Source organism: Acanthaster planci, linkage group LG17 (genome assembly GCF_054643075.1).
Source record: "Acanthaster planci isolate LZ-2023a linkage group LG17, COTS_SCS, whole genome shotgun sequence".
Taxonomy (NCBI): Eukaryota; Metazoa; Echinodermata; class Asteroidea; order Valvatida; family Acanthasteridae; genus Acanthaster; species Acanthaster planci.
In genome coordinates, this window is record NC_141793.1 from 9,903,908 (window position 1) to 9,926,135 (window position 22,228).

The 22,228-nt window shown below is 42.4% G+C and overlaps 2 protein-coding genes across 2 annotated transcripts; one reads left to right on the forward strand and one right to left on the reverse strand.

The window, feature by feature from the left end:
* Window positions 1-6,967: 6,967 nt before the first annotated feature.
* Window positions 6,968-10,277, reverse strand: LOC110973457 (histamine H2 receptor-like). Its single transcript, XM_022224304.2, has one exon. It carries the CDS (start codon window positions 9,872-9,874, stop codon window positions 8,651-8,653), a length of 1,224 nt encoding a protein of 407 aa, XP_022079996.2. The 5' UTR covers window positions 9,875-10,277; the 3' UTR covers window positions 6,968-8,650.
* A 3,829-nt stretch (window positions 10,278-14,106) lies between these two features.
* Window positions 14,107-20,501, forward strand: LOC110973460 (melatonin receptor type 1B-A-like). The gene has a single exon (XM_087148281.1). It carries the CDS (start codon window positions 18,535-18,537, stop codon window positions 19,594-19,596), a length of 1,062 nt encoding a protein of 353 aa, XP_087004407.1. The 5' UTR covers window positions 14,107-18,534; the 3' UTR covers window positions 19,597-20,501.
* Window positions 20,502-22,228: the final 1,727 nt, after the last annotated feature.

The following is a 22,228-nucleotide window of genomic DNA, read 5'->3' on the forward strand; positions in this document are numbered from 1 at the left end:
TAATCTACATTAAAGAAATTACTGTCTTGATTTTAGTTGAAAAGAAATTGTTCTTGAAAAGGCGAAAGAAATTGGAGCTAAATACACTGACAGCACATCAAGCCAAAAACATTACAGACGAAGACACGAAACCAAAAGAAAAACACACACCCTCGCCAAGGAGGAGTTACTTGATTTTTTTTTTTTTTCCAGTTAACGGGAAGGGAAACTCCCATATACAACATCCATAGGTTTAGCATTCAGTTTGTTGTCCCGAGAATAAACGGGCGTGGGGACCCCCCCCCCACATTGTTTTGTGGGGGCGCTATGGCTATAAACATTTGTGAAACGCTATATATAAGCAACTGGCCGCGTCATTAATAAGGATGGTGCACCCCAAGGCACGCGCTCTCGATCATTGATAATGAAGAATGGTTATGATCTGCATAGCTTGCGCGGTAATCCCGTCGCTGTCATTCTTTCGTGGTACTCTGAGAACGTTTACTGTTAAAAAAGACTACGATGCGCAGAGTAGAGCAAAACTGGCATGATTCCGCATGCAGGAACGGTTGGCTCCCAAATTGCGTCGCACACTTATGTTGATCGTGATCGTTCACCTTTCCATGAAAACGCTTGCCAGTGTTTTGTAACTTGACCGGAGATAGATGAAAACGCTTGCCAGTGTTTTGTAACTTGACTGGAATAGATTAAATAGTGCAGCAATTTCGACGGAAAGTTTTGGGTTGTTAACGTATAAACACAGTGTCAAGAATGGCACCACATAGGATGATATACAGCGGACCCCTAGTATCTGTGGTGACAGGCTTTTCATCTGAGAATCCTAATGGGGGGGGGTAGATTATAACCCTCGTTATGACTACTTGGAATACTGAAGTGCCATTTTTTACTCCATATGATGGTCTGTATACAAGTTAAGTAAAAAAATACCAGGATATTAAAAGGGTAATTTACTTTTTATCTTAAACTCAGGTTGTATTAAGTGGGAATTAAGTGGCTATGTCTAATATATAATGCATCCAATCATTCTGAAATGTAGGCCCAATACTTGGCGTGCAGTAGCGGTGGGAAGAGAAAAAAAAGGTGAATAAGTAATCCAGCTCGGTTAGCTACTGGTATATCCAGGGTCACTTAAACCATCGTGTTCACCCAGGTCACAGAGAGGTACATGCCTTACAGTACAGCAGGGCCCTTACCATTCAGATAATGAAATAGTATGTCGGTGATGTCAAAAATGATAGGAGTGAAGCCCGTCATCTGTCAGTTAAACTTGTTAATCAGTCCTTGATATGTGCGATCAGCATTCAGTTTCCTTGACAGTTTTTTAACTTGAGCCTTTGCTCTTGGAATTGTCGAAGTATCATAGTACTGAAACAGCAATTATTTATTTTAGTTTTTAACCTTAAAACAGAAACAATAGACCGATTGCACCCGCTCAGTCGCGTGACCTATAACCGGCAGTCAAACCAAAACAAACAACACGTCCTCCCATTGCAAAGTGTGTCATAAGTATCACAGTACACAGACCACTGATGTGCTGATTACTGTACCGAAAATCGACTTTCATTTTTGGTAAACAACACTTAAACACATTTTGCCAAGAGAGGAGGCCATGTTAATTGTTGATGTTTGATACCCTCTATAGGTCACGTTACTTGAGGGGCGCAATCGATCTGTTGACTTGTTTTTCGAAAGCCGTAGTAATTGTAAAAACATGTACATGTCATGTATCCGCTTGGAGATAATGAAAAGGAATTGTGTCCATCTGTGAAAGCAGTTTACGTTGCAGGGTTTGCCCCCTTTATATTCGAACAATTCTTTCATTTCTAATTAATCTTTAATGTTTTAAGGCGGGGTCTGCCATAATGCAGCTTAATCGAGGAAATACGTGACCATGATGGGACAGCTGGCACACACTATCATTTCAGGACCATAATTGGACATTTGCACTTTTGCAATTGCACTTTTGCCATATTTTGAACCCCACAGTGGGGTTAGAGAAAAACGTGGCAATGTGGTTACATTTATTATTTACCATTACATGTTTTTAAAAGTGGGCTTTTACTTTCATATAAGGAACAGTTACGTAATTTGGACTTTGGCAGGAGGTGTCCCGTCATCGTACAAAGTCGATCTCTGATATCGTGGAAAAGATTTTAGTTCTATTCAATTCGAATCGCAGTCAGCAGACACCCAACGACAACGTTATGGTGATTTTTATATCTTAATTGAAATCATTTGCTGTAAATAATTATTGGTCTAATATAAAACCTCTGATTGTTGAATGCTACGTCATTTTATAGATCACAAGCTGACTATCAGGTATGATTAGCCAGCCTGGACACGCGTCCGTGATCCCAAACGAACTTGAATTCCCCCCTCCCCATGCTATGACAACAGTACGCCATATCGCCCTGAATAATTTGTATACGAGCCATATTTGGCGCCCTCTGTGAAGCGTAATTGGAAATGTTGAGAGAACCCATAACAGCCGTGAAATTTAGTGACGGTGTTCTCAGACTCTGAAAACGCAAAGCGGAATAAGGAAATGGTTTCGATATGCAAGTGTAGCTGATCTTGTAACTGAACAAGAATCATTTGAACATAAAGCTGCATATCATCATTGATAATGTCAAAAGCTAACAAGAGCGTTATGTTCTCAAGTTTGGGCCCGACAAGTAGAACAAAGGCATCTGAATTCATTCATTGTAATTCATAGTAACATAACTTTTAAGGTAATCGAGAGCAAACCAAAATAAATCCATAAAACGTAACAAATGCAAACACAAAGAAAGATACAAAAGTCGCTATTCCTACAGGGGACGTTCAGTGTTATAACTGTGCCTTATTCGATCAAATATGTCCCTTTTCCAGCTTTGTGTTTCGATTGTGTCTGTGTTTTGTTTTTGTTTCATCATTTATTTATTTATTTGGTATTTATTTCTGAGGAAGACCGTCACAGTTTAAAGAAAACCTTATAAATGCTGTCTTTGGATAAAATAACACTGAGTACATTTTATGCCTATAGGTCATTGGGCAAACATATGAGAATCCCGGAAATTATGTGGAACATCTATTAGCTTCTTTGAAAAAGTGAGATATGGCTCAAGCGCAATTAAACGGTTCATCATGAGAGTTGCAGTACGTTATTGATAAATGCACTTCAGCACCTCAGCACACGTACCTACCTCCTCACGCAACTGTTCCTTTTTGTGACTGTCAACAGCATTTCTTGGCCGGCATTGTTTAAGATTTCTGATAAGCATTGGGAAAAAATACACCGATTGGGCTAATGTGAAAGTAGTGAAAAGTGACAATGATAAGGCGATAAAGCTGAAAACCAAACATCATTTCCATTGTATGGCTGCTTTTATGTCTCTTGATATTTGATAAACTAGGCTATTGTGGAAGCCAACCTTACTGTCTGCCCGACCTGAGACTTGGTCTTTGTTATTGCGAGGTCATCCTGATAAAAGACGCATTGTTTCCAGCCTTCCCTTTGGTATTTGGAAGATTTTAGTTATGTCGCATTCCATGTGATACCATTTATTATTTTTCAAATACACGTAGTTCGATGTTTTTTGAAGGGAAAGAAACAATGACAATGTTATTTCCCTAAAACTGTATTGAAAGCGTATATTTAAATGGCACAATGCGAAGTTCCCCTTATCTTGGGTTTATATACACTGCAAAGTTTTTCTATGAAGTTGTGTTGACCACGCACGCGTACATTATATTCCAGTACATGTTATTTCAAAAGTGAACGATTTTATTTTTAAGAAACTAAAACTAAGTTCTAAACTATAGACCTCCTGTCTCAGAAAGTTTATGATAGTCCTGATGAAACAGTCCTCGTGGTTTAATTCACCCCCTTAAAGTATACGAGTTGCCGTCGCGGATCTCAACAACTAGGATCCGAACTGCTGAGTTCATCAAATTTTCCCGTTTGGAAGTTCGGCCAAGGTCGAACTGCGTGTTTCAAGGTTATCGGAAGCACCCTGTCACTTGTTCCTTTAACTGAACGAAGTTCAGAGAACCGTAAAACCGGTGAGTCGAACCAGTGGCATAAACCAGTGCCTGAAATTGCGGGAAACAAGGGGAATGAGGAAAGGTGGGGCATGACCATGAAAATTTGAAAAGGGGGGGGGGTTGTCATATTACTCTGTATAGAGGTACCGTTAGATGTTCATGATATCGATGTACATCTGTAATATGTACACAATATGACATATTATAGCTTTTTATCATTATTTTTCCTTTTTTGAGTGATATTGAATGCATTTTAGTCGTTGGAAGTCTGAAAATTTTTCTCAATCAGCTTTGATTTTTTTGCTCAACACAAACGGGGGGGTTCAACAACCCAACCCCCTTAAAAGGTGGGGGATATATACCCTCAGCTCCCCCGAGATTTATGCCCATGGGTCGAGCGCAGTTTTTGCATGGGTATTGCGCAATGGAGAATGCGCAAGGTGTCCTATATGCAGTTTTATTCCCCTCACTCAGACCGCGCCCCTCGGTTTAAGGTCATGAACGCAAACTTAGAACACGAGTCCGCTTGATTGAGTAGGATGCCACCATTGTGCCTCTGCATCGGAGCATGCTGTCGGTGCAGCATCCGCAATTAGGTCTCGATTTAAAACAAAAGACCAAACAAGACGTATTGACACGTCTGTAACTATGACTGATTTCGGACTGTTCTTGACCCGAAGTCAAAGAAGGGAGGCCAGTACACGTGGTTTCGATTACAACTCCATGCCTACCGACCTACGAATTAAAGAGGGAAACCTGTATGCTTCGTTTCCAGATCATCCGCGTTCTCTTTGCCTGTATGGGGTTAACAACTTAACGTTGATTAATGAGCCTCCAATTAGAGAAAAAGGGAAGCTGAAATTGTACGATGTTAAAGACAATGTACATGTACAACTTTGTTTCTCTTCGAGTGCAGCTCTTGCCAAGCTTGCCATCACGTTCGGACGGTGTCCGTTGAAAAGCACGTAGGATCCACTACACAAAAAAAACGGTTACTATTGTCTGCGGCACCCTTTTGAACTTAAAGTAACGATATTGCTGTGTCACAACGAGATAGAGAATTGAAACCAATCAGTGATGTAGCAATTCCCATAGAGAATTGAAACCAATCGCACTGAAGAAATTCCCGTCTCTGTCCTGTTGACTGCGAGAGCTGTTGTAAACAAAGTATCTTATCCGTCGAAATGGAAGGCAAAATTTCCCCCAGGGTTTTAAAGCTGTTGGCATTTACGTAGCTAACATGACTGCGAAAGATCATGCACCAGATTACATTGTACTCCCAAACCTGATGTGCGTGATTATCAAGAATTTTTAATTCGAGCCAACGGATCCAGGTCATTCCAGCCTCTTAATAAGCGTCTGCCCTTTCTGTCATGAATATGTTTTCTACTCACTAGACTTTTCTCTTTTGATAAAAAAGTGCCATTACAAAACGCGAATTCGTCTTTACTGCACAGCGGTCAAAACACTGACCACTGATCATAACATTCAAGAGTGACCATCAAAGGGTACTAATAATTTGATAATACACGCTGGCACCTTGCAATATCTGGCTAAAGCTGAATCAAACTGCTAACAGAATGACATAGCCCAAGTTTGTGCTAAAGTCCCCCCCCCCATTGTTTGCACGTTTTTCCCTCAATAATTTAGTTGAGATAAACAATATCACCGCGGTGGATGACAAATACAGGAAAAAGATAATCGATGACTCGCGGTGTCGTGTTGCAACAGGTTGCTGTATTTGTCAGTAATTTAGTTGTGTTAATTTAGGTGTTATGTTAAGTGTAAATGATCGAAGAAGACTGTGAGTCTGTATTTTGTGAGAAAAAATTGAGCAGCGACCGCTCGGCGGATCAACCTCCTTAAGGCATAAAAAGCTATTTCACTCTGGTGTTCTGAGGAAAAGGGATAAATCGCTTCCAAAGTTTAAAGGGATTACATACTAATGAAGCTGTTAAGGGGTGAACTCGGAAGTGAAAGTAGGCGTAGCAGGAGGAAGCGCGTGTATTTTTGTTTTATGGGAGAAGACAAGTCGTTCCAGGCTCTGCTTCCATTTCGAAACTAAAGTGCCATGCACAACACGTGCATCCGCCATGATTAGTAGAAGTTTTGAAAAAAAAGAAGTTGTAAACATCTCGTCATTTGTTGGGAAATACCAGCACTGGTAAATGTCCCAAATTGGATGGGATGTATTGTAACAGCTATCCGTATCCCATCAGTCGGAGTGTTGGGAAAGTTTTGAAACTTCTGCAAAGCATCTCTACCAGAAAACGTTTGTTCCCAGAGGCATTATGAAGAGTTCAAGTTTGTCTGAAGTAAATTTTACCCATCTATAATCAAACAACATTTTAAAGGTTGTTTGGATCATGCAAATCAAATTTAGGCCAATACGGGGAGGGGGAGCAGAGGCAACCCCCCCCACACGGATTTTTTCCCTACAATACCTCGTAGGTGAGTAGGAAAGAAAGTAAGCGGTATATTCATTCATCAAATATAAGCACCAAAATCCTAATAAAACAATACTAGCAAATGAAAGCAAGGATGGCGGGACCGTGAGTAAGGCTTTTGATTTTTTCTTCCCAAAATCATGTTGAATAAGCCCGAACTTCAGCAGCATTCACTATTGAAATTGGCTCTCTGACTCAACCGTTAAAGGCAACAGTTAGGTCATGCTAAAAATATGCAATTTTCTGGCCGGGCCCTACAAATACAATTGCAGTTGTTTCGCGAAATTAAAGGTTACCAGGGGTGTCAAAAGCACTTTCAGCTCAATTTCCAACTAGATCTTGAAAGCGAGGTTAACTCTTCTCTTTTGGATTTTCAGGTAGAGATTAAAGCAGTTAAATGATTATTTTCATGACAAATTAAATCATGTCTATACTCCGATGAATAACTGCATATTTGTGATTGAACATTCCTCGTGTTTTCAGTCATTTTGAAAAAAAAAATGTACATGGAGGCTTGCAACGCACGGCAATCCTAAAATAGTTTGGTAACCGTACATATCAGCAGTTTGCAATTCATAAAACAGATTCAGGGAACAAGATTTTGGCTTCCTCGCGGACACATGATAACAGAGCTTGTCCTTGAGGGGTGCAGACCAGTAAATCAGTTGCCGTAGACAACAGTGATAAATATCCCCACTTCAAAAAATCAGGAAAAATACAAGTTTCACAGGTGTTTCAGACACATATCAAATCAAAGCTAACTTGCTCATCTTTCAATTTCCCTTCAATTTTCAGTGGCTTAACTAATGACTTTTGAAGATATTTCTTTCCGGAGAAAATCACCCCTAAAAACAGTCAGGAGGCCCATCGCCATTTTGGAAATTGATGCCTACACTTCATGGCAAAATAGAGCAATTTGGAGGGCCCCGTTTGGTCCGATACTTCCAGTAACACAAGCTGGCAGTCTTTCCCCTGGACATAATCCACCTTTTAACAAACCACTCAGTCCGTGTGCCACGAAAGGCTCTAATAGCAGAGAATTCGACAGCCTGCAAATCGTGATTCGGTCCGCGCAGGCAATTTTGGACCTATTTACTGGCCTGCAAGCTGAGGGTTTTGGAATTTCCTGCCGCACTGTTTGCTGGGAGGGACCCACATTTTGGCAAGCTTATATAGCGGGGTCATTCTTTGGTGAACGCCTGTACACACTATAAAATTCTCTCAGGACAAGTGGTAACCAATGGTTGCATTGAGCTCAGATGTGTGGGTGTCTTGTCTAGGAACATCTAGTAGGTCACGGCCAAAGTACATGTACGTGTACTTTTGTCTGTACTGGTACAATGTACAACAGCTGTGTGTATTTATACTGGCACTGGACGCTGCTTTTTATTGATTTCCCCAGGGAAACCTCAAAACAACATAACAACAAAACACACAACAGCTCATTGCAACAGACACCTAACAGTCATACCCATGATCTAAATACCAAGCAAACAACTATAAAGGAAATCTTTTCATTAAAAAAATAATATTTTCGTCGTCCTTGTACAATGAAATCATACTGGTAGCATGATTGTAAAACTACATGTATGGTTACAAATTATGTAAATACTTGGTTTACTGTCAATGCAAGAATATAATATTTAACCTGGCAGTTTGCCTGAGTTGTAAAAATATGACACGAGTGTATAGCAGAAACGTATATACAACTTTAATGCGGGCCTAAACATGTCTCCATACAGTATGATTTTACGTGTAGATATATGTACAGCTGAGAATAATCTGGACTTTCGACAGAAAGTGTGCTGGTGTTGATCGCCGCTTTCCTGTGAAAATTGTTGCCCCTTCCCACATGAAAGGCATCTGCTCCCACTCAGAACCTGATCTTGTCCAATACATGTACTCCAGCTCTCCCTTTGCCAAAGCCTGGGGAAAAAAACTCGAGCGGCTAGAGTTTCTGAAGTGCTTTGTGATTCACGGGTGAAACCTGAATGTTCACCTCATGTCTCAGGGGCTATTTTGAAACATAAGAACACCATAGATGACGATTGGTTGGGAGCTGTTCTTATTCCCCTGAGCATAGTTGCCTGAGCACAGTATAGCCAATATCTGAATATGGAACTCACAAGTGCTACGTGATATCAAATCAAATTTTAAAAATTAGTTTTTGTACGTTGTCAGTTCCTCCTTTTTCCTTGATCACGCCTCACTGTCGACCTGACAGATCGGAGGAAATCAGACTGCTCAGGAATTCCCTCGCACTTACAGGTTAGCATCAGTTTAAAGACCTGCTTAAAGTACGGATGCTTTGTGGCGTAGATGATGGGATTGATGCAGCTGTTGACCAGAAACAGTGCCGCGGTCCACGGGATGACAGGGTCGCTAGGCGGTATGAGCAGAGCCACCCCATAAGGCATGATGCAGATGGTGAAGGCGCAGACCACGTAGAACAGGTTCTTGGTGATCTCGATCTGGCGCCTGCTTAGGCGCCTCTTGGCCACGCTGAGGTTCTGCGAGCGCCTGGGCGACAACTCCGTCTTGCTGCACTTGACGCTGGACCCGCTGGGGTTCTCCCGGTTGTTGGAGGTCTCGGACAGTTCCGCAGACTGATCCTGCTTGCCCATGAGCACTTTGGTGTGTTGCCTCACATGCTTGAAAATCTTCACATAACAGACGATGATGATGAGAAGAGGGACCGGGAAAAACACCACCGACTGCAGGAGACTGTAGTACGGCGCCAGTTCGTGAGAGTTCTTATGAGTGCAGGTGCTGTACTTTTTTGTGTAGCCAAGCTCCCCAAGTCCAAGAGTCGGGGGAAGCCAAGCCACCAGGAGCGGCACCAGCCAAACGATCACGACCATGATGGCCAGGTAGGCTGGCTTGTAGCACGTATGGTAGGTTCTAGAAGGGCGGGTGATTAGCATCCACCGGTTGATGGCTATCGTGGCTAACGTAAACAGGCTGCAGCCGCCGCAGGTGTAGACGATCAAAGCCAGTGCTACACAGAGTTTCTCCGGCAGGGGCCAGCCGAGCTCGGGCCGTGTGAACAGCCCCACGGCGTTCCAAGGCAGGGTCAGGCACACCAGCAGGTCGGCCACTGCAAGGTTCACCACAAATACGTTTGTCACTGTCCGAAGCTTTCTGGACAAGACAACCGCCAGAATAACCAGTCCGTTCCCGAATGTTCCCAAAATTGAGACGGTAACGAATATGGTACCTACAATACACCTCTGGGTGTAGTCGTTAAATTTGAATGCTCCCTCGTAGTAATCATAGTCTGCAGTAGTGGGCTCACCGTAACCAGCCAATGTGGTAAACTCCGTTGGCGTGGACGTTTCGTTAGTCTCCCTGACAAGATGCCTAGATGTATCAGGGCTGATGAAGTCTGTTGCCCCTTCCATGTTTTATTGGCAAAAGATTCGGAGGTATATGGGTGGTTGGAATACCGTTGAAAATACAGCCAGTCTCAGGGCAGCAGTACCTTTATGAAGAGCTGAGCCTAGTCGTACATAAAAAGCCCATGCTTTGTGAGTGTGCTCGCCGGTAGCTTTACATAAACAATCCCGCAGAGTTTGACTGAACCATAACTGAACCAAGGGTCAAGCCCATTCCCAACGGGGGGATGCACAGACGATCCACTCAGCTGATCCACAAAAGTTGTCTGTCGACGCATGGAACTATGGGCCGAATCATGACACCGCTGGTGTGTATCCTGTCAAACAACTGCAAGTTCAGTTAGTCACTTCAAACGGGTTCAACCTGCGGTTGATGACACTCTGATGATGCACCTGCATTCGCTGAAGGAAAGGCTCAACGTTGACACAGCAGTTTCCCAGAGCATGCATATAGCATTGCCGTAAAAAGAATTGTCAGCCAGGTCACGGTACGCTGCACAGACTGAATAAAATCAGTGGTGTAGCACTGGTCCTTTGAAACAGAGTGGATTCTACATGTATATCATAATGTTGCTTTGCAGACTGAGAAGGCCACTAGACTGACTCACACATGTATTTGTAAACATATTTTGTCCGGTCTATCTATTGACCACTTTTTGGGTGTAACTTAATTTTTTTTTTATTCGGCGTAGACGTTGCATCTTTTCTGTGAACCATGTATACGGCTGTGGTGACGCTTGTAGCTGTATGCCTAGCTTAAATACTGCATTTTGAGTCAATAAAAGTCGCAAATTTTAATGAAAGTTACCAGGGTTGCAATGATTCCCTCTGAAGTCTTTAGAATAGTAATTTCATGTTATTTCCAGGCGCATAATAATGATCATGCCACTTTTAAATACATATTGAAATGTATGGAACATTCGATTCAAGAAAAATTCCCGGAATAGATGACTGGCTTCTTTTGCACGTACGAGATGTGTTGTTTAGGGTACAATTTACAATATTAGATATTTGTCTTGAATGTTGTTCTTTGGGTCATTTCTTTAAATCAACAAGGTCAGTGTCCAATGTTGACCATTTAAACATTCGGCTAAAGTATTGCTTTCCTTGAAACTTAACCACTTTGCAAACATGAGGTTCGAATTTCACATGGTAGGCCTATTATACACCGTAGTGCTGTGACATCAGTTTCGTGAATTTCTTCAGCCGACCTGCTCCGCCTTGTTATGTGGGCTGGAAAGTTCTCAAATGCAGTTTTTTCCAGAACAAGTGCATAGGTTATTGTGTAATGCGTCATTAGGGTAGTAGAAGCGTGATTTTTGTTTTCAAGACAAACATAACATGGGCAATAGAGTGCTTCCTCCAAGATAGTGCACGTATTTCCTATTACCACTCGTGTAAACAACAAATCAAGTGTTTAAATCGTTAAATTTCGTGCAACCATTTACAATTGCGCAAGGCATTTTATGTCTTCTTGAAACGCGATTTTTGACACGTTTTTCTGAGCTTGAAAGAAATGTTGAACTGAAACAGATGTGTTCCAAATTTTGTTTGTACAATTAGTTTTTTTGTTGGGAGACGGCAAAATACTTCAAATTAATTACCGACCCGGTACATTTTCTTGCCTGGTTTCATGTAAAAACATTTGGTTTTCAGGAAGGACGCCCAGTTCTGCTACAAAGAATTTGTAGCTTTAAGTGAAAAGATGGTCCTATATTCCATCGCTCATAAAGATCACATTAAGGTTCATGCATGATTTATCTTCTCTTCTTTCCAAATTCAAACATTTCTTGAAACATTTTGGCTCGAGCACAGACGAAAATCATGAGTATGTCAACTATGTATGTCAGTGTACAAAGGTCTCGTGAATTAAGGCCAGATTATGTGATCGGCTGACAACTGGGTCTATGTTCTGTGCACGCCCTTATGTGTTCAAATTCAACGAACTCCCTGATAGTACGGATCCCTCTTTCCTCGTGATGGGCCAATTAAAATTCATTTTGGAAAACATTTAAAAATCATTCTTCACATTGAAAGTAAGTCGAGGGTTTCAATGTCAGGCGTAATTAGTTTAAAAGACAGCCAAACAAACGAGAAATTTACTACTAAATATCTGCCTGCTGCAGTTTCACAGCGAGTACCTTTATGGCCTGTTGAACGGCAACACGCTGTTGGTATTCATCATGCTAATGCTAGAGGTGTCATCATGTCACATGGCGATCAATGTGCCGTTTGGGCAGCACACAGTACAGCTACATAATTACTGAAGCATGGAAGTCAACGGGGATGTGGATCTGGTTAAACTCTGCCTTTACTAAAAAGCCATACTTTGATTCGAAAAATCGAGCCAACATAAACTTAAAAATTAACGTAGACCTACATGTAGGTCAATATCGGGTTTACTAATTAACAGGCCCTCGGTGTTATAAGACTGTAAAGTGAATGTAACCTCAATTGCATCAGATGTTCCTTTTTCACGACGCTCACCAGCACCCCGTTTAAATATAATTCGCATGCATCATGTCCACATATTGAATTTATATATGTTTATACATCCTATTGTTTGTCCCGCTGAATCAAAAACAACATAGATACATTTTCTACCATAGGCCTATATCATTGTAGTCCCTGGTTGTCTGGGGCAAAAGAGAAACCTTTATTTGTGGTTGTTATTTAAAAACAAATACATGCTTTTCCCATATCACATAAAGCTGCACACATTTTTCTGTCGCTCTTGTACACAGGTGGACGCACGAGTCTAGACACACGTCAGATACAAGAGCTCATAAGTAAACGTCGAAGAAACCAAAGCGGATTAAAGGTAACGAATTTTTTTATTTTGTAAGCATTTTAAACAAAACTAAGCTCTCGTTTAGAGTTGCAGTGTTACCTCAGGCTGGTATTGGAGGGAACAGAAGAGAATTTGTATGGAAGTTTTTGTCGGCACCTTCGTGTTGCATTTACTTTACCGTCCTGGCAGTTTGTATTGCAAAGCTGTTTCGGTGCCTCGCTAAATGTTGCTGTAAGTGCAAATGTTTGTGTTCGTGAGCGAAACATTTTGATTCGTTGAAGCCCAGGAAGGGACAAATCGGGGAATTTTGTTACCATTGTTATTTCCTTCTCTAGAATTATTTCGGTTCCACGAATTGCTAATGTGTTCGTTCGAATTGTTAGTTTCGTTCCCACAAAACAATTATTCGTTGGGCAGCGGATCGGCGTATCCAGCTTTTGGTGTACCTGTGTGTGTGTGTGGGGGGGACAAACTCAAAAGTGAATGGGGCTTCGGGCTCATTCAATATGATGTTAGGAAGAAAGAAATCAAAAACTTTACCCACATCCCGACATCTTTGCTTTCATTTGCTGGTGTTTTCTTAGTACCGATTACTTTCTGTCCTACTCACCTATGAAGTATTCTTTGTAAAAAGCAAACACCCCAACAAACACCCCTCCTGTCCCCACGGCCGGATACGCCACTGGGTTAGGTACGAATTACTGACTTGGTCCCACAGATTGCTGGAGTAATTTGTGTATTAATTAAAACGACTTTTGTGGGAACGAATTGTCATTCTTGGGAACAGTTAGTACCATAGAATTTAGTGCGAACGAATCGTTACATCAGTGATACTGGTGTCAGGTCATGCACCACTGCATATCCGTGCTTGCATACAGTTATGCGATCGGAAATGCGCGATGACTGGTTTTGTGTGCCCTCTGCTTTATACGTCCATTTATCTGGTCATAAGGGAAGTTCGCTGAACAAGTAAGTACCGACAGGATATCGGTTTCAGTCTTTTTATATAGTTTGGTGTCAGAGACAATTGGCTCTTACGACAAACTTCCTTTTCTGTGAGTCAAGTTCATTGATAAAACGAGACAATGGGGACAGACTCTCGCTGCGGTTTCATGCAATGAGAGTTTACCTCGAACGGCCGGGTTGTAGGCTTACTGGGGTGGAAACTATAGTTTGTTCAGACAGCGTCTGTGCAAGTCAGTGCTGGGCACACTTCCCCCTCATTGTCCTACTTTACACATGAATGGGCTGAATTTGAAATAATTACTCATGATTTTCCACGAGTGCTCCACCGTGGAATCTGAGTGCCAGCTTGAAGGTAGCCTTGATCAGTGCACCGGGATCGTCTTACATGCAGTCGACCCGCCATAAATGAAAACCAAATCCCAGAACATTGCCCGTGTTGCCATCATAACCTGCTGATGCGCTATGTACATCAGTAGGCTACATCGGTGCCTTGTGTTGTGTGCCTCGATATTTTACGACGCACAGCGCAGTAAACGTGGATAGATGTGTACACAAGACTGGCCCGTCATGCCTTTCGACTGGACAGGCCACTCTTGACATGCATACTCATACGCACGTGCACGCAGTACGTCTATGTTGGTTTGCCGTATACCAAACGGTAGTCTTGTTCCCCACCCAAAGATTCCCTGACGACTCTTGATAAAAAGGTTGGGCATCACCGACGGATATAAATAGATATGACGCAAGGGTCAGGGGTCAGAAGTTGAGAGCCCGGGTGTTTTCGATTTCATGATCAGTGGCAACATCTAAAGAATAAGGCTTTTCCCAAGTAGGCAATACTGTAAGTGTACCCCCACTGGGATCATGTTTCAGGCACAAAGCCTGCATTGGTCAAAGAAAGTTAGATTTTGCTTTTCGCCTCGCATTTATTTCAAGTCGACCTTCGATTGCAGTGTATAAAGTCAAATATTGTAGGATCAACAGCTGCCATTATATAGGATGCGGGAGTTTACGTTCAACAGCCAGCCTACCTACACCGCTGTGAATTACCGAACATCAACGGTACCATCCGAGCATGCCGAATATAGACGGGACGTCTTCGGAATATTTCGTTATTTCCGGAAAAGTGGAGGAATTCCTCCAGTCTTGGTCACGTGGACATTGGGTGATACCGGACCCTTGATTTGTAGAGTAGTCTGAATCATTGGGTCTGGTATCCAGACTAACTGTACGGCAGTCTGTATATTCTTTGACAGTGCATGTATAGGGTCACTCATTTACCGTGGTTTGCCCTTCGATAAGTACATGTACGTACAGACCACCTTGGACAAGGCTAGCTTGAAAGCAGACTGTTCCTTTCATACTCCACAGAGCTATAGGGACACAGCCATGTTATTCCGGGATTTCTGTCAACGACCAGGAGTGAGGCGGGATCGCTGTCAAAGAAACGTGAAGAATACTCTGAAAAGCGTGCGGTGGTGTAGTAACTTGCTGCAAGATACCGTTAGACACAAGGGGCGCTATTGATAAGATCTTACAACATTGCCGAAGTTCGCATTTTCGTCCTAAACGACTTCGAGCGACGACTACTCGCTCAATACAGATTGCTGTCAAAATCCGTCCAACGCCACCCAAACAGAAAATATGCGTAGTTCGACCATCAAGTCGACCATTTTGGCTTTTTTGATCACGATTCAAACGCTGGTCATCAATTAAATGAGAGGTGAACCGTTGTTATGAAAATAACTGAATACACCGGCAAAAACCTAGAAAGCTGGGAGAGAATGAGAATTTAAAATAGACTAGAGTTGTTGAGCTGCATTAACGTAAGCACAGTTGACCAAAGGACCAAGTCATCGCTCAAACGTAACCTAAAGTTAAATTCAAATGTTGCTCACTGGTTCCTTGCATCCCTAAGTTTCATTCATGTCTAGCTTAGCCTTAAAAGAGCGTGGTATATTTTGAACTCTCCAGGGCCGGATCCAGGATTTTCCCTAGGGCGGGGGCGTGATCCCAGATTTTCCAAAAAAAGGGGGGGGGGTGAACTAAAGCAGTAATGGTAAAATGCTCGCACGGCGTGGGTTCTGGAGCCATTTTGTATTCTTGGCACTCTTTGGTACAATTTCAGGTAGTATGACCTCTCTTTTTGCTTCTCCCTCTTTTCTGCTTTTTCATCTATTTTTTCGGTGAAGAAAAGGGGGCATGCGTCCCCCACGCCCCCTGGATCCACCCGTGCTATTGTTGTGTATCGGTATTCTTTCTCAGAGCCTTATGTGCAGCAGCAGCGCAGACACAGTCATACAATAAAAAAGGGACAGGTCATCACTTTTCAACTCCGCATTCAAAACTATGACATCTGGCTACTACACGCTGTGAATACGCCTGACTAATTTAATGTTCGACATCACTACATTATCTCACAGCTGGGGGGGTGCGGATTCCGACTTCCCCTAAGAACTTGGCCGTCCCGGCCACGCCTTATTTTTTAAAACTTGGCGTGCATGATAAAACTCTCGTTAGGATAAAGAAATGTGGAGTTTCAAGTTAATCTGACATACCTGTATAATTTTGTTGTTACGGTGACTTGCAGTTAATAGCCACACACGTGTCAACCCACGTGCATTGAGCACGGCAGTAGAAAAGTACTCATTTTTTTGCTGGTCTGTCTACAGGAACTGCGCGAAAACGGACTGCAAGGAGTTACTGTAAAACCTGTAAAAGTCAGGTTTGTGAAAAAAGTATACTTTTGCGATATCGCGGACAAGTTGTTGATGGGGGCAGATTAATCGATTCCGCCTCTTTTTTAGGGTTAATTTCTCTGCTTCTGTTCACTGCAAACAAAATGGGAGATCAAACAACTCTGAGTGTAATATCCCCGTGGAAAACGGCGCAACGCTCATGGAGCACCAGCTCAACTCATAGCAGCGCTACGATTTCCTATCCGCCCAGAGTTGAAGCGCACCCCCAAGCAGCAAAAGAAAGACAGATGGCAGTAAGTTTTCCGAGCGGGTTCTTGCCTGCGTTCTGGGTAGCAAAGACCGTACATTGTGGGCGTATTTGAGACCTCATTCTCATGGGACTCATGAACAGGGTCGTTGATTACGAACGCCGAAGTGCAAAAGGAGTGCAGCTGCGCTGAAAGTCAAGAAAGTAGTTGCCATTTTGACACTAAATGAAGAGGCATGACATTTGCCATCTCACGTTAAATAAAATCCCCAAATATCCATATTAAAAGGTCAGGGTGAGTTCTCTCCGATAGCCATGAGTATTGGCCCTCAGTTTTATTTTCCTTATAGTGAATATTTTCTATTTTATGTAACAAAACCAACACTAAATTAGTGTGCCTATATTCGCCATCTTTGTTCCTGATGTTCTTCATCCACTCCCTAGAGAGTGAGGAGTGAGAATCTTGTTCGCGATCAATGTTTGCGTGTTGATTCTCCCCGTTCAAAACCCTTCTCGCGTTCGTCTAACACGAGGACGGGGTTTTAGAATATGCCCTGAGGAATCCGCCCCGAGTTAAAACGCATCCCCAAGCGGTAAAAGAAAGACAGATGGTTGCGAGTTTTCCAAGCGGGTTCATGCACGCGTTCTGCGTGTATGCAAAGACCATACATTAACCCTGAATCCTCAAATTTTAATATGATTTTGCTCACACCCTAGGGAGTTGGGGTTAAGGAATACATACGTTTGTACTCAGCGTGCTTCACGTAAACGCGCCACTGATCTTATAAACGCACGCCAATGCGCTTAGTACCAAAAAACAAAAAAACAAAACAAAAAACAAAAAAGTCTTCGTTTGCGCCGCTCGGAGCAGATAGTAAAAGCTGAGAAGGCGGAAACTGGAGTATCAGAGCCTCACCCTACTTTGGTTTTGCTTCATTAATTTTGTTTGTTTTTCGCTCTGCGTCATTGCGGTCGTAATCAGGGTGACATTATCCCCTTGATCAAATTGAAAACGCTGAGTTGAAAAAACTCGAGACCGTGTAACGGATCTCAAAAACCGCAGCAGTATAAATGATAGTGATATAAATGTTCAAGCTCTGTTAAACCTTTGATATGAATGAAGACAGAAGAGATTGCCAACCCCACTCGCGATTAAAGAACCAAACACGAGTAAAACCTCTCCCAGACCTGAATATAGGCTGCAGCTCAGCACCCGGATTGTCAGGGCTATGGACAACTCCCATACAGCTTGCATGGGTGGCCAAAATATCGCCTTTTGGTTGCTTTTAGATTTTATCTTCAGTTTGCTCAAAATGGACACTTGTTTCAATTATATTAAACAAGGTTGTATTTTCGTGTCGTACGTGTATTATCATCTCACGTTCTAAAAGCTGCTTGGGCTTTTTAAAATTCGACATTTTCTTCTATTTTTTTCCGACGTCATAGCGTAGTTGTAGCAGCCATTTGTAGGAAAAACAAAACTGTGACGCAAAAGGAGCGGACCCAGGCCTTTAATTTTGCTCTAGATGCTGCCTCATGGCAGTAAAAAAGAACCAATTATCTACGAACTATGATGTCTGTACAACTGAACACAGGCACCAGCTTCTCCGCTTTTATAATGAGGTACAATTCGCCATTCCTCCAATAAAAGGTGAGGTCAAGCAGGCTGGGACGTCCATCTGAAGAAGATGCGGGTACATCGAGCATATAAGTGGTTTGTTTTCTAATAAAAACGTGTGAGTGGATGACGCATACAACGAACCACGATGTCTTTTGAACGAGGCCCGATGACTGATCGTCGCCATCGCCCAGGACTACTTTTAATCACAAGATGACGGGTTTACAAGTAACGTTTGTTCTGTCTTCAGTCAAACCATATTTCGTTCCTTATTGATGGTCACATCTCACGAATACAGCGAACATTGGTCACATCACACTAATACAGCGAACATCGTTGCTCACCATGGATAATTCCACAGGGAGGCCACCGTTTGAATTCAGTGACTTGACCCAAAGAGCCATTGTTGCCACGCTTATTTTGATCATATCACTGATTGGAATCGCCGGCAACTCGCTGGTCATCTTGGCTGTGCTGTTGTCCACCAAACTCCGTACGGCCACTAATGCCTTCGTGGTGAACCTGAGCGTCGCAGACTTCCTGACCTGTCTCGTCATCCCATGGGACGCCGTGGCTTTGCTGAGTGAAGACGACGGCATGCTGGTTGGCGAGTGGGTCTGCAGCGTGGTGGGTGCAACTATCTTCACCACGGTCGGTTGCAGCATCTACACGCTAGCCTCGATCGGCCTGAACCGCTTCCTGCTGATAACGCGATCGACAGGCACTTACCGGAAGATCTACACCCCTCGGAAGATCGGCGTTTGGCTGGTGGTCATTTGGCTGGTGCCTCTCCTTACATGCACTATTCCACCGCTCCTAAACGTGGGTGCTCTTGGATTCAACAAGCAGTTCCGCTTCTGTGGGTCTATTAACACCCACCCTCGCTACAACACGTACAACCTGATCATTTCAACCGTCTTATACCCTATCCCATTTGCCGTCATCATTGTCAGCTACTCGCTGATCTGGATTCACCTGCGCCGTCAGGCCAAGAAGCTGGTTACCTCTTCTCACCAAAGACCCGTCACTCCCCCACCCAGCAGCGTGTCTGCGCTCTCGAGTCAGAAAGACGAAATCCCAATGAGCCAGCTCCCAGTGGGAGTAGCTACGACCAACGCCAGTCCGCCTCCGAGAAAAAACCGCCAGACCGAAGTCACCAAGAACATGCTATACGTCGTGTGTGGCTTTGGTGTCTGCCTCACCCCCTACTCAATCAACTTGTTTGTCAATGGCCACAGCCCACTTATACCTTACACCACCGTCATCGTGCTACTCAATCACTGCATCAACCCCTTGATCTATGCGACGAAGCACCGGGATTTTAAGAAAGTCTTCGGCTGCATCGCACGTTGCCAATGGGTCCTCATTCCCAATCCTTCGAATATTCTGAAGGCTCTGACGAGGTGACTTGATTAAGGCTCTGTACATGTATATGAATTAAGATGTTCATAAAAATCACTCTAAGGTTGTTTCAAAGTCTGTTGTTATTGCAAATAAAATCACATCACTCGTACTTCAGCAATCTTTGCGCATTTGTTTCTGTTCGTGAATTGATGTTTTTCTTTCTTTTTTGGATATTTTAAATGGCAAATAAACTTCCTGAACCCTTCAGTACCTATGGGTATTCTAGATTGGTGGGGTTTTTATTTCAAGCCGCTTGGTGTTTAATCGATGCAGGAATTTTATAATTTGTACACAGACAAAGTCATCATAGATTTTCTCTACATCACTTATAGTGAGGGAATAAATTTGTGCTTGGCCGGTCTTAAACGTACGTTTAAGCTAGAGCATTCAAGAGCGGCTTAAGGGCATTCATTCTCGTAAGCCGTTCATTATCAGCGTTCATTCTCCTAAGCCGGTGTTAATTTTGGTTTAAGACCGGCCAAGAACATATTTATTCCCATTCATAAATACCTTTTTATTCAGTCAATATATTACATACCAATTTATTCTAGAATTTATCTTTCATTTTCCCGAACACCCTGTCCATTTTATGGTATATTCCACGTGCAAATTGTCCAGAAATATCTCCATATATGGCATTAGCGCGTGCGTGGCGCGTTCTTTGTGCTGCGTGACACGCAGACTCTTGACCAATAGGGATGGAGTAAGCTGTCTCTTATCCAGGTGGCAGAGCGTTGTTTTACGCAGCGGGCATTGTCACATTTCATTGGGCATTACGAAATGTTAATACACGGTCCAGTTGCACGTTGTTGAATAGGGAGACTGTCTAAGGTATTTGCATGTATGAATGAATTTTAACACGTTGCAGTATCACTGTTTAATGCAATAAAACACAGGCACTGGTTTAATCATCTCTTGTTGTTGCTGCTTTTTCCCTTTTGGATTAGAAATACTGGTCATTAGCGCAGTGAAAGCGAACCCAGTTAAAGGTTCTTTGATGTAATGAGTTTTGATCAAGCCTGAGTCATTACTCTTAATCATTAGGGAGCTGGATCACGAACTAGGCCAATACACGAGTAGTAATGATATCAAAAAAGTGGCCGTAAATGTTATCATATTCAATGTATACCTGTCAAGGGGCAAAATAAGCATGCCTTGTTATGAGATTTATTCAGTAAATAGAGTCCATTTTAGATCTCCACTCAGACATCATTCTCTATTAAACAGATTTTTTACATAACGTCACCATTTTTTAAAATTTCGTTCGTTTAATTTGTTGTTTTGCTTTAATATAACAACTTTCTTAACCGTATTTCAGGGTTCCATGAGCAAATGTCATTAATGTCTGAATTGCATTAATGATGTAAGGGACAGGCCTAATTGCATTTCGCGTTTTCAAGAAGGGACGCAAACAATTCCGCCTCCTGAAGCGGCACAAATCCTTATGTGTACGGTGTAAAAGTATAAGAAAACAAAGATTTACGTTTTTACAAGAGGACTGGCATCTCGAAACATACTCAGCCTCGCGCACGCAAATGTGAATGCTCTATCCACATAGCTAATGAGCCAGTTTGTTATTTCCGCAGCGCGTGACCGAAACGAAGTGCGTCGGAGGTCATTCGGACACATGTGTCGTGGTATTTCGTATCAGCGCGGCCCTACGCGGAGTCGCGCGTTTGCTTCGTTCCCGATTGACCTTGCTATTTTGAAATACCGAACTCGCTCATGACACGTTATGAAAGAGCTGAAAAGTAGGTCAACTTGAGGTTTGGTTTTCACGGTGGACGGGCATCTTTATTGATTAAATTGAGCTAAATTACTCGTGATTTCGTGAAAATAACTGGCGCTTCATCATGTTTAGCTTTCAAAAAATTTTCCAATTCTTTTCGAATGCAGAAATTTCTTTAAAAGCCATATCTCGGAGACCTAAAGTAGGGAAAACTTCTCTTGCAATTATCTCGAAAATTTATTGCTTGTGAAAATCGACATGCCCGCCCCCTTCTGAAGGTGGTGACGATTAGAGCCTTGTAAGATTAAGGCCATCTATTTGTAGTAGGGTAATTTCAGAAATTAGGGGTCCATTTTTTTCATGTTCCTGTCACATCCGACATATATTTTTGTAAGTTCAGAACACATTTCCTGATTTCCAAGAGTGATAAATTAATGTCAATGAACTGCCAGACAAATAGTAATAGTTTGAAATCAATTCCAGTGATATTTCCATGCCAAATAACAATGGTCATATGTAACAGGGACACAAAAATATCACATTTTTGGACCCCTAATTTCTTGAATTACCCATTATACGTGTACAATAAGTATAACGTACTTGTGGTTCTGAAAAACTTTTTTTTTCACTCACAGGTCCTTCCGTTCTGTAGTTCCCGGTTAACCAATCCTGTGACCTCTATACCTTTACAAGATTTGCAGCAGGATCTAAAATCTAATGTTTTATTTACCCTTGGCACGTGTCTCTACTTTTCAGGTGCAAGTAACTGCTTTGCTACATGTTGTTCATGTGGTTTGCTATAGACAATATGTGTAAAACAAGAAGTTAAAGCTGGTTTTTAATTACCTGTATAATACCCTAATCTAAATCACGATTTAAAAAGAAAACATTAACTGAAACACAATA